Raw genomic sequence first — 13,021 nt, 5'->3', positions numbered from 1 at the left:
CCACAATGACTCAGTAGACAATCCTTCCATGACTTCCTCCCTTTCTGCAGCCTTGTTACTATCCCTGGTTAGCAGGGCCACTCCCCAGCTCTTTTGCCTCCCTCCTGTCCTTTTTGAAACATCTGAAGCCTGGCATACTCAGCAGTTATTCCTGCCCCTGGGTCATCCAAGTCTCTGCAATGGCCACCTTCATCACTTCTTCTTTTGTGAGGATTTTCTCCATTTCATTTCTTTAAACATTAACTTCTCTAGTAACTTACAGGTGGACTTTAGTGGGATTGTTACTCCCAGAGTTTTTTCTGTGAGAATACTGGATCCACAGAGGTTATAAGCAGCTTTTCTTACTGGTATAGAGACAATCGATGTCTGAAGTCCTCTAACTACTGTTTTTGGGTCATTAGATTATCCAGCAACCAATAGTAATCACTATTGTTATGGGGCTCTCTCGCAATTCAGGCAGTGGACTAATCAGGATGAAAGTTGGGCCAATGTGAAGTTTTCTGCCGAGAAACATTTTAATGTATACTAAGCATCACACCCAAAATGCTGGAGGAATTCAGCAGGCCAGGAGGCATCTATGGAAAAAAGTAAACAGTTGACATTTTGGGCCAAGACCCTTCTTCAGCAATTTGGAAGAAGGGTCTCAGCTCAACCATTGACTGTTTACTCTTTTCCACAGGAGCTGCCCGAGTTCCTCCAGCATTTTGTGTGTGTGTGATGCTTTGGATTTCCAACTTCTGCAGATTTTCTTCTGCTTGTTAATCTATGCTAGGAGCCCAATGCATGGGCAGCGTGTACACAGAAAGGAATTATTGGAACTTTTAAAAAATCATTCATATATTTATCTATGATTTCTCCCACTCCTGATCTTATGATTATTTTAATTCATTTTCGGATGTGCCATGGCACGGTAAGGCAGCTGCTCTGCCCATGACCATGAGGAACTGCAGAGAGTTGTGTACACAGCTCAGAACATCACAGGAAGCAGCCATCCCTCTATGGAATCTGTTTACACTTCCTGCAGCCTCTGTAAAGCAGACAGTACAAGCAAAGATCCACCCACCCGGGATCTCCTCTCTTCTCCCACCCACTAGACTGAAGATCCAGAAGCCTGAGAGCATGCACCACCACGTTCAAGGCTAGACTCTATCCCGCATTTTATGACTACTTAACCGTTTCCTAAACAACGAGATAGACTCTTGACTGGACAGTCTACTTAGTTATGGTCTTGCACTTTACTGCCTACCTGCACTACTCTTTCTGCAACTGTAGTACTTTATTCTGCACTCTGTTATTGTTTTGCCTTATATTGCCTCAATGCATCACAATGATTTCATCTCTATGAACAGTATGTAAGACGTGTTTCACTGTACACGTGATAATAAAAAACTAATTTATTCCACATTGAGCTCTTGTTGTCACTATCTTCAGGATTTTTTTCATGATTTATAAAACCACCTTGTAATTCTTCAAGCTGAGACCCTTCGTCAGGACCTGACGAAGGGTCTCGGCCCAAAACGTCTTTACCCCTTCCTAGAGATGCTGCCTGGCCTGCTGCGTTCACCAGCAACTTTTATGTGTGTTGCTCGAAATTCCAGCATCTGTAGATTTCCTCGGGTCTGCGTTTTTAAATTCGTCATGCAGTATTTTTTCATACTCTTCTGATTTCCTTTCTGGGAAAAGAAAATTTAACTTGTGTAGTTGCCTAAATGGGAAATGCTGTAAGAACAGCCACTCATACACACTGACTGCCATCGTTCCCCAGAGTTTTCTGCTTTATACACTTCTGGTATTCACCACTCAGGCTAAAAAGGTGGATGATGCCATTGGACGGACTTCTGTTCAACAGTTGAAAAGTGCAAGAGAATGTGCAGACTTCAGGCTAGTCACAGATCTTACAAACAAAACCGGGCTGCTTACTAATTTTGATCATGATCATGTTTCTTTTTAAATGTGTTTGTTGTATACCACAGAGCTACAAATGATTTTCTTAATTGGAGTTTTGACTCCAAGGGTAGTTTCATTATCAAATGTCACCTTCACAATAGAGAGATTTGGAACTATATTTGGAACTATACTTGCTATTGAAGGTTTTATTGAACGTAGCTTATTGACTATATAATTTATATTCTGCAATTTTATTTCCCATGTTGATAATAGAACAAATGTGTTTTTAATATAACTAAATTAAATGCAAGACTGAATTGTTATCTGGTGTTTTTGTGGTGCCTGTTTCTGGTCTCTGCTAGAAATATCAATGATCATCGCTCTAGTGTTGCTGCCCAGCTGAACAGCCATACGTTCCTCATCATTGTAGGTGACAATAAAAAATATGACTTGGAGTGTGAAATTTATAGTGGCACCAGTCACAGCTAAGGTATATTCACACAGTTCAGCAGATCTGTGTGACATGTTGATGCTAATGAAAAGGCAAAGTTGTGAAGTGAGCAGTCTGTGATTTTAATAGGACACTGCTGGAGTAGCATCTGCTATAGTTACAGAAAATAGAGCAGGGATACAATTGAAGGACTGAACATATGCTTCTTGGAGTTTTATTAGAGAATAGTTACAGAGCTGAATTTCAATGTGCGGGAGCACATGGGTTTGATTGCAGGTGTGGAGTTAAAATCTGCAAAATTGGTATGCCTTGGGCAGCTGACTCTACTCATTGTACTTGACTCCAGTATGTTAGATTGCACTGGCACAGCCACTTCCGGACAGGTGTGTCAGGGCAATTGCCATGTGTTAATTACGCTATTAACACATATACAGTATGATAATCCAATATATGTTCTGACTTTAGCACAGTGTCAATGGGATTCCTGGCTTCTGTGCCTCAAAAGTGAAATCAAAGCAATTACAAAGAGATAATTTAGGACTTGAATAGACCAATGGATACTAAATAATCATTGTTGCTTTCTTATCTGCTTGCAGGAAAGTATATAATCATGATCTTCAACCAAAAGGTTGCGTTTCAGTCTTTGGAAGTTACTCCAACCAGATTCAAACAAGAGAAAATCTGCAGATGCTGAAAATCCAAGCAACACACACCGACACAAAATGCTGGAGGAACTCAGCAGGCCAGGCAGCATCTATGGAAAAGAGTACAGTTGACACCTTGGGCCGAGACCCTCCGGCAGAACTCTTCAACCAGGTTGTTTGTTAACCTCAGGAGTTACCGCACCTCCAATGCGTGGCTGGTCTCCAACCATCAAAGAGATATTGCAGCAGGTGTGTGCCCAGGAATGCGGGTTTTTCCATGTTGATACTTTCTCTTTGTAATAGCTCAAGCCCCAATCTCTGCATGTCTAACTGACAATGGCCTCCACTGCAGTCCTGGTTTATGATAATAATTAGAAAGACCTTCAGAAGCACTATTACATGCTACCACCTGACATATCACATATTTCAACAGGCCAACAGCATCTGAAGATGTGCTTTAGGTGTTTGGACAGATATGAAAGTCTCCCACGGTTTATATCAAATTATCACCTGCAATAAATCTTTTACGAGGGGGTAAAAATATAAATTAACAATGGAAAGAAGCTACAAAGTGCCCGGCTTGCTACCAGCTAATTTATATCTTTATCATTAATAGTGTTATCGACCAGTTGCAGCTTCCCCTCCTCACTCCATTTTTGCCTTCTGTAGGAAGCTCTCTCTCTGTGACTCCCTAGTTCGCCCAACCCTTCCCACACACCCTTCCCCATCTCCTACAATTGTCTGTTCCTACAGCTCCTCCATCAGCCCTTCCTGGAGAGGCAGAGATTTCTGTGCACCACATTCTGCCTGGATAGTCTACATCCAATATCAAGCACATTGAACTCTTCAGTTTCAGGTAACTTGTTCCTCTTCTGTCTTTTCCTTTCTCCTAATTTACTCATGTACTCTCAAACACACTCTTCTTTCCAACACTATTCCCCTATTCCCCTCAGGCTCCTATCACCTCCAGCTAATCCATCTGCCCACCACACCTCCCTCATTTGGTTTTACTCCTCACATTCCTTTCTTATCAGATTCCATAATCCACTGCCCTTTGTCGCCTTCACTCATTTCCCATCCTCTATCACCATTTCTACTCTCCATCGCCCACCTGACTATCTACTCAACAGCTCTTCACCTGAGTTCCCTGCTGTTGTCCCACCCCTCCTCCTCACCTCTTGATACTGGCCATCTCTCCTCTGCTCTTTCAGTCAGATGAAAGGCCTTGGCGTGAAATATCAGCATACTGACTGTCCCGTTAAATTCCTCCAACGACATGCTTCTTTTCTCCATAGTTCAACATCTGCTGTCTCTTGTGTCCTCTATTCTGACAACAATTTGCCTTTATCACCAAGAAGGACAAGGGCACCTGGTGCACTGGAATACACAGACTGGAAAGGTCCCATCTGCAGTACATCATCCTCTTTTTGATCCTTCATTATTGTCCAGAACTATCAATCCAACAGTACCTCAGAAGCAGGTAACATAGGGTCAGAAGATGTGTGGGTAGAGGTCATAAACTGAAAAGGTAAAAAGACCCCGATGGAAGTTATGTACAGGCCTCTGAAGAGTTGCCAGCTTTGGGATATAAATTTCAAAGGAAAATAGAACAGACATGTTATGATAGTCATGGTGGATTTCAACATGCAGACAAATTAGGAACATCAGGTTGGAGCTGGATGTCAAGAGGGGATTTGTAGAATGTCTATGACATTCTGCTTTTTAAAACAGATTGTAGTTGAACCCACTAAGGGAAAGGCAACTCTGGATTAGGTGTTGTGTAATGAGCAGGATTTGATCAAGGAACTCAAGGGAAAGGAATCCTTAGGAGGCAGTGATCATAACATAATAGATTCAGATTAGAGTAGTTTGAGAGGGAGAAGATAAAGTCAGATGTATCATTATTACAGTGGAGTAAAGGGAATTACAGAGGCATGAGAGAGGAGCTAGCCAAAGATGATTGGAAGGGAACACCAGCAGGGATGATGACAGAAAAGCAAAGGCTGGAGTTTCTGGGGGCAAATTTAAGAAAGGATGTTCTGGTATTGGAGGGGGTCCAGAGGAGGTTCATGGGAACTATTCCAGGAATGAAAGGGTTAACGTATGAGGAATGTTTGTTGGCTCTGGTCTGTGCTTGCTGGAGTTTAGAAGAATAAGGGGGGATTTCATTGAAATGCATCAAGTAGTGAAAGGCCTAGATAGAGTGGATGTGGAGAGGCTGTTTCCTGTAGTGCGAGAGTTTAGGACCAGAGGACACAGCCTCAGAATAGAGGGACATCCATTTAGAACAGAGATGAGGAGGAATTTCTTTGACCAGTGGGTGGAAAATTGGTGGAACTCATTGCCATGGATGGCTGTGGCGGCCAAGTCATTGAGAGTATTTAAAGCAAAGGTTGATAAGTTCTTGATTAGTCAGGGTGTCAAGGTTACAGGAGAGGGCTGCAGAGTAGGGTTGAGGAAGATAATATATCAGCCATAACACAATGGCGGAGCAGACCCAATGGGCCAAGTAACCTACTTCTCCTCCTAAAAGATATGGGATTCATTCTCAGGAGCAATATCTCATATTCTGTCTGGGCAGCCTCAATCTTGATGGCTTGAAAATTGATTTCTCCTTCCAGTAATTTTTTTCCCTCCCCTTCCCTCTTCTTCTATTCTCCACTCTACACTCTTAACTCTTCTCCTCGTCTGCCTATCATCATCCCTCGGTATCCCTCCTTCTTCCCTTTCTCCCATGTTCTAACTTCTCTCCTATCATATTCCTTCTTCTCTAGCCCTTTAGCTTTCCCACCCACCTGGCTTCACTTATCACCTACCAGCTAGTCCTCCCCCCAGCTTTTTATTCTGGTGTCTTCCCCCTGCCTTTCTAGTCCTAAAGAAGGATCTTGGCCCAAAACGTCAACTGTTTATAATTTTCCATAGATGCTGCCTGACCTGCAGAGTTCCTCCAGTATTTTGTATGCATTGCTCTGGAGTTTCAGCATCTGCAGAATCTCCTGTGTCTTATGGAATTACCTTTTCCAGATGACCTGGGGTGGCTTGAGATAATGTTTCAACATAACCTTCACAAGACAATGAGGGACAGGCAATAAATGCTTGCAGAACCAACAATACTCATTTCCAAAGAAATGAATAAAATGTTGATGATAGTTTCAGGCATTTTTAAAATTTTGTAATAACAACAGAAGTACAAAAAAGACATGAAATTCAGAAATGAAGATAAGCAAACCATTGAGTTAATATTCATGAAATCTCTGAAGACATTTAGATGATTGAGCATAGAAGGTAGAAAGTAGAATTGATAGGCTGGGAAATACAGGAGCTTAGTTTCAATAGGGAAACCTGTACTTCTCTTGTTACCAAAGGATACTAGTACTGAATGAGAGATCTCCAATAACTTTTTGGAAAGATGGTTGAAAACATTAATTGTTTACATTCTGCTTTAGACTGTGCATGTATGAGTGAATTTCACAGAAGATATGTGAAGCATGCTGTTTGATACCACTGTGCATGTCCTAACAACTTTATATTTTAGCAGGTCATAGACAGGAGAATCCGGAAGTGAAATCCTGAACTTTATAACAAGTATTTAACTGTATTCAGCAAACTGGTTTTCTAATTAAATGACACTAGATGGCATCTGTGACTAAATGCATTTCAACTAAACTTTGGACCTGTGCTTCTCCTGAGACAGAACCTCTGCTCCATTTTGGGCATACAAAACTAGACACTGTTTGGGATTCTCAAGCATTTAGGGATACATTTACATTAGTTTCCACATATACAGTACTAAGCACCTAGAACAAAGAGAATCAAAGAGCATCAATATATACTTATTTGCACAGAATACAGGCGGTCCCTGGGCAATGAACAAGTTCCACTTTGCAGATGCTATAAGTTGATTTTGTCCGTAAGTCAAAAAACATACAAAAATTCCTTGATATGGAAACCATACCTTCACTGTATGATAATGAATGGCATCAAAAGCACATATGACTGATCAGAAAGAACAATTACTGAAAGCGAAGACAAAAGAAAACCATTTCTGCTACTTGTAGAAATGATTTATGTAGAACTTTTGAATTTAATAACATTATAGGAGCTTTGTCATATGCAGGGGTTGTTTCTAAATTCAGAATTCATAACCCGGGGACGCTCAGTAATCTGATGCAAATTCAAGAGCAACCTATGCATTTTATCCTATTCAAGAGGATTTTGTTTTTGCTATTTCTTGCATTTTATCCTATTCCAGAGGATTTCGTTTTTGCTATTCTTGCTGAGTTATGCTTTCTCTTTTACAGTTTGAATTGAGAAAAAAATATTCATACCTCATCATTTAGTCTATTGATTTGCTGTTTTGTCTCTTCAGCTTTGGCCACCAGCATTGCAGGAGTAACTTGATCAAAATCTGCAAGTGTCAAAACTCACTTCATAAACATTGAGAATGAAGAAATGTACATTCATCCAACCCAAATGCACTAGGTAATGATGAGTAAATTAGTGGCAGGGATTTGAATTATTGAAAACACCACCAACACTTTCAAAATCACTGGACTTGGAGATTCAAACTAGACAATGAGAGGGGTTCTAATCCAATGCTCAAGGTGAGTAACCACTTAAAATCCCTGAATGATGTAATCATTAATTTGTGACTATTTTTTGCTGATGTTGTTTTAATTTGCTCCTGTTAGCTGAAGCAATCACTGGAAACAGGTATCATATTGTACAATGCTTCCAAAATGCTGGAGGAACTCAGCAAGTCAAACAGTATCTGTGGAGAGGAATAAACAGTTGGCGTTTTGGGCTGGGACCCTTCATCAGGACTGGAAATGAAGGGGGTAGAATAAGAAGTTGGGGGTGGTGGGGGAAGAGTGCAAGCTGCAAGTGAGAGGTGAAACTAGATGAGGGGAAGGTTGGTGGATGGGGGAGTGGTGATGAAGTAAGCTGGGACCCCATAGCTGGAAGAGGAAAAAGGCTGAAAAGAAGGAATCAGATAGGAGAGGACAATGGACCATGAAGAAATAGAAGGAAAAGGGAACCAGAGAGAGGTGATGGCAGTTGAAGAGAAGAGAAGGGGTGAGAGTGGAACCAGAATGGAAAAAAGAAAGAAGGGGGAGGGGAAGAAATTACCAGAGGTTAGAGAAATCAGATTTCATGCCATCAGTTTGGAGGCTACCCAGACTGGCCGTGAGGTGTTCCTCCTCCAACATCATTGTTGCAGTAGATCATAGTTACATTTTCCTTCTCCCCCTTCTTTCTTTAGATAGCAGGATAATAGACAGATACTTTATTGACCCCAAAGGAAATTACAGTGTCACAATAGCCTTTCAAGTGCACAGATATACAAACATTAGAAGAGAAGTAAGAAAGAATAAAAGTACCTTAAAAATAAGATGTACAGGATTTACAAGTCAAAAATTACAAGATCACTCCCCCGGCTCATTATAGAGCCTGATGGCCAAGGGTCAGAATGACCTCATTTTGGAGCATCACAGTTGTTTTACTCTATTACTGAAAGTGCTCCTCTGTTCACCCAAGGTGGCATGTAGAGGGTGAGAAACATTGTCCAGAATTGCTGGGATTTTCCATAGGGTCCTTTGCTCTACCACAGCCTCCAGTGTGTCCAGTTTGACACCTATAACACAGCCAGTCTTTCTAATCAGTGTATTGAGCCTGTTGGCATAATTCGTGTTGATGCTATTGCTCCAGCACACCACCGCATTGAAGATTGTACTGGCGACAATAGACCAGTAGAATATCTGAAGGAGAGACCTGCACACTCTAAAGGACCTCAGTCTCCTCAGAAGTAGAGGTGACTTTGGCCCTTCTTGTACACAGTCTCTGTGTCGGTGCTCCACTCAAGTCTGTCATCCAGGTGCACCTCCAGGTACCTGTAGGTCCTCACCATCAACAGTAACAGGGAGCAGTGGAGGCTTAGTCTTCCTAAAGTCTGTCACCATCTCCTTTGTCTTACTGATGTTGAGTTGCAGATGATTCAGCTTGCACCATTCGACAAAGTCCTCCACCAGGGCCCTGTATTCATCCTCCTGTCTTCCCTTTATACACCCAACTATTGCTGAGTCATCAGATAATTTCTGCAGATGACATGATTCAGTGTTGTATCTAAGGTCTGAGGTATACAGGGTAAACAGGAAGGGAGCCAATACAGTCCCCTGTGGGACCCCAGTGCTTCATAGTCATGTCTGACACACAGCCCTGTAGCCGCACAAACTGGTCTGCTCGACAGGTAGTCTATTATCCAGGATACAACGGAAGTGCTAACCTGCATTGAACAGAGCTTTCCCCTCACAAATGAGGGCTGTATGGTATTGAAGGCACTAGAAAAGTCAAAAAAACATGATCCTCACAGTGCTGCCCTGCTTATCCAAATGGGTGTAGGGTCTGTTCAGCAGGTAGATGACAGCATCCAAGACTCCAATGTGCTCCTGGTAGGCAAACAGCAGGGGATCAAGGGCTGATTTGACCAGAGGTCACAGGTGAGCCAGCAGTTTTGGTCCCCTAATCCGAGGAAAGACATACTTGCCATAGAGGGAGTACAAAGAAGGTTCACCAGATTGATTCCTGGGATGGCAGGACTTTCATATGATGAAAGATTGGATCGACTAGGCTTATACTCGTTGGAATTTAGAAGATTGAGGGGGGATCTTATTGAAACGCATAAAATCCTAAAGGGATTGGACAGGCTAGATGCAGGAAGATTGTTCCTGATGTTGGGGAAGTCCAGAGCAAGGGGTCACAGTCTGAGGATAAAGGGGAAGCCTTTTAGGACCGAGATGAGGAAAAACTTCTTCACACAGAGAGTGGTGAATCTGTGGAATTCTCTGCCACAGGAAACAGTTGAGGCCAGTTCATTGGCTATATTTAAGAGGGAGTTAGATATGGCCCTTGTGGCTAAAGGGATCAGGGGGTATGGAGGGAAGGCTGGTACAGGGTTCTGAGTTGGATGATCATACTGAATGGCAGTGCAGGCTCGAAGGGCCGAATGGCCTACTCCTGCACCTATTTTCTATGTTTCTATGTTTCTATGTTTCTAGGGTCTTTGTGACGTGTGAGGTCAGGGCCACTGGATGATAGTCATTCAAGACTTTTGGTCTCAAGACCTTAGCTAGAAAGGATCAGATATTCCATCTTTTTTTTTACAAAAATTAGATACACAAGCTGGAATTGTCTTCCTTGCAGCAACATTGCCTGATTGGGTTAGAAGATTTCCAAAACTCATTCCATCTCTGGTAATTGACAAATCCTAAACATGGATTACTTAAAGGTCCCGTTTATCTACCACTCATAGCAAAGTCAAGAGTGAACCTATTCCCATTAATAGGTAAGCTTTGAAGCTGATTGGGAACCTGTCTGTGTTCAATGATCAATTATAATATAGGCATGCAAACATAGGTGAGACGAGAACCTGGATGTTCTGCAATCAGGAAGCCTGTTCCTGTCCTCCTATGGAGCACTGTATAGTGTCCAATGTTTATGGCACATGACCTCACAGAGAACAGGAGAGAAAGGAAGAAAGCTGGCTGAAGATTAGCAACACCAACAAGTAAAAGTAAAATATGCTTCCCAGCTGACAACTAAAATGATCGAATGGGTGGGCGGATGGTTTTCAAATTCGGTGGAAGCAAATTCTATTAAGCTCCATCACAATTTTTTTCTAATTGTGAAAATACAGTTACTGTATAGATAAAATCATTGTTAAATCATGAGTAAACTGCTTAGAAATGCTCTTGTATGAGAAAATGTTGACACATTTATACAGGGTTTCTTCATGTAGTCCGTTTTAATATTGGATTGGATTGGATTGGAGTGGCAGAAAAACTTTACAGAAGGAATGGAGAGTAAACTAAAATGTACTAATAATCAGATGTAATTGAATATATATATATATATATATATATATATATATGTGTTTGTGTGTGTGTGTGTGTGTGTATGTATGTATATATATATATAATGGCATCCATTACCTCTTGCTGTTTGTGGTCTGAATGATTCTTGTCCCATATTTTCACTGCAGAATTCAAACCTTTGGCTCATTTTTGAGCTTTTCTCATCTTCAATGCCATCAACAATTCTGTAAAAATGAAAGGCTCAGTTGCAATAATGTAATGATAAAAATGAGTAATCTATATCATTGCAAAATGTAGTATTTAAAGGTATAGCTTCAGAGTTTGTTGATAAATAACAAAATGCAGTGATTCTTATCAACAGATCACTGTTGATCTAATCGATACAGTTCACTTGGCAACACTAAACTGTGAAACTATGTTGACATTTTCTTGTTAATTGAACCAAGAAAACCTGATCAAATTTTCATTGGTGTTCTGGCAAAGCCAAATCATAATTAAGTGGTTATTAATTAATTCATTATTTTGCTCTCACAGCCTTACTGTGCATTAGGTCACTCTGCTCAGTATCTTATTTAAAGGTAAATAAATTGAGGTTTTATTAATTTTAGGAGTATTTTGTTTTGGTTAACTTGTATTTAGTAAAGCTAATGCTACTGAACTGTATTGTTCTTCTTAGTCCTCCTTCTGTGCAAGAAGTGTCATCTGTCAGTCTCTGCCTTACAGAACGCAGGTAGCCCATATCTCACTGTGCCAGACAGCAGATAGCCTTCAGACTATTAATAGAGTGCTTGTCTTAGCCCATAAGCAATGTGATCCACTGCAGTTATTTGAGATTTGGGATTCAGTGATGTAATTAACACTAGTCTCTACTATTATTCACTCCAGAATTGTTCTTCAGAATGATCAATGGTCTCTCCAGCAAAGTGGCTTTTAACCTTCTGCATTAACTTGTTCTCCAGCATTTTTAACATAGAGAGAACAGACTGAAAATGATTTTAAAATCTGATCTAAACATTCACAACAATTTAGAAAGAAATGTATTTGCCTTGTATTTGGCTATTCAAGAACCTGCAGCGGATCACCATGTTTACATGCCAAGACAAAGGGTGTATTAATAACCTAAAGGTAGAGATGGGCAAATGTTCTTCATTTAGAGGGGTCATCAGTTAGATGTATATGAAGTTATGAGAGCCATAGACAAATACATCGTTTGTAGATAGTCAGTGTCTTTGTCGTAGATGGAAAGGTCATATACTAGAGGGCATAGGTTTAATGTGAGGGAGAGAAGTTTAAAGATGTGCAAGGCACACTTTTACACAGAGGGTGGTAGGTGCCTGCAACTTGCTGCCAGTGGAGGTGAATAGACCACATACTGACAGATGGGAATAGTCTAAATTGGCATCAAGGTCAACACAGAATGGTGGCTGGAGAACCTATTGATACGCTGTCCTGTTCTATGTTCTATAGTAGATGTACTAAAGCATCTTATAACTAATTAATTAATCTTAAAGATTTCACAAGGAAATGGAACAACTAATAGTACAAGGTAAGAGTCATCAAAACAAAAATTATTTAAATCACAAACAAGGGAAAATCTGGAAATCTAATCCACACACACAAAATGCTGGAGGAACTCAGCAGGCCAGGCAGCATCTAAGGAGAAGAGTACAGTCGATGTTTTGGGCCGTTGATCTTAGGAGAAAAGAGGTTCTCGGAATCATTGACATACTGTATGTTGTGAAACTTGTTGCTTTGTGGCAGCAGTACGAGGCATAATAAAATTACTATTGTTACAATAAATAAATCAATTAATAGTGCCAAAGAGGAAAAGCTAGGTGCTGTTCATGGATTCATGGACCTTTCAGAAGTCTGATGACAGAGGGGAAGAACAGGGGCATCAGGCAGACAACGCAGCTTTTGGGACTTTCAATCCTTGTGACAATGAATTGTGTCTATTCTGCTGACTATACTATCCCCAATTACAATTACATTTCTCTTCTCTCTCCCCTTTTGGACTTTCAATCCTTGTGACAACGAATTGTGTCTATTCTGCTGACTATACTATCCCCAATTGCAATTACATTTCTCTTCTCTCTCCCCTTTTGAATGGCTCCCTGAACCATTCGTTGTTGAACACGGTTTGGTTGCTCATCCTTCCTACATCCCCT

At 40.9% G+C, this 13,021-nt stretch overlaps 1 protein-coding gene across 1 annotated transcript in view; it reads right to left on the bottom strand.

Annotated features, from left to right (window-relative positions):
- Nucleotides 1-13,021, bottom strand: part of kcnh8 (potassium voltage-gated channel, subfamily H (eag-related), member 8) — a 460,036-nt gene that overhangs the window by 17,978 nt on the left and 429,037 nt on the right. The window contains exons 14-15 of the mRNA XM_063042495.1: nucleotides 10,971-11,077; nucleotides 7,311-7,390 (exon numbers count right to left, since the gene is read on the bottom strand). Coding sequence (XP_062898565.1) covers nucleotides 7,311-7,390; nucleotides 10,971-11,077 — 187 coding nt within the window. The remainder of the gene's footprint in view (nucleotides 1-7,310; nucleotides 7,391-10,970; nucleotides 11,078-13,021) is intronic.

This window comes from Mobula hypostoma, chromosome 3 (genome assembly GCF_963921235.1).
Source record: "Mobula hypostoma chromosome 3, sMobHyp1.1, whole genome shotgun sequence".
Lineage (NCBI taxonomy): Eukaryota > Metazoa > Chordata > Chondrichthyes > Myliobatiformes > Myliobatidae > Mobula > Mobula hypostoma.
Note: the sequence above shows the minus strand (reverse complement) of the source record. Positions and strands in the feature narration are given on the sequence as shown.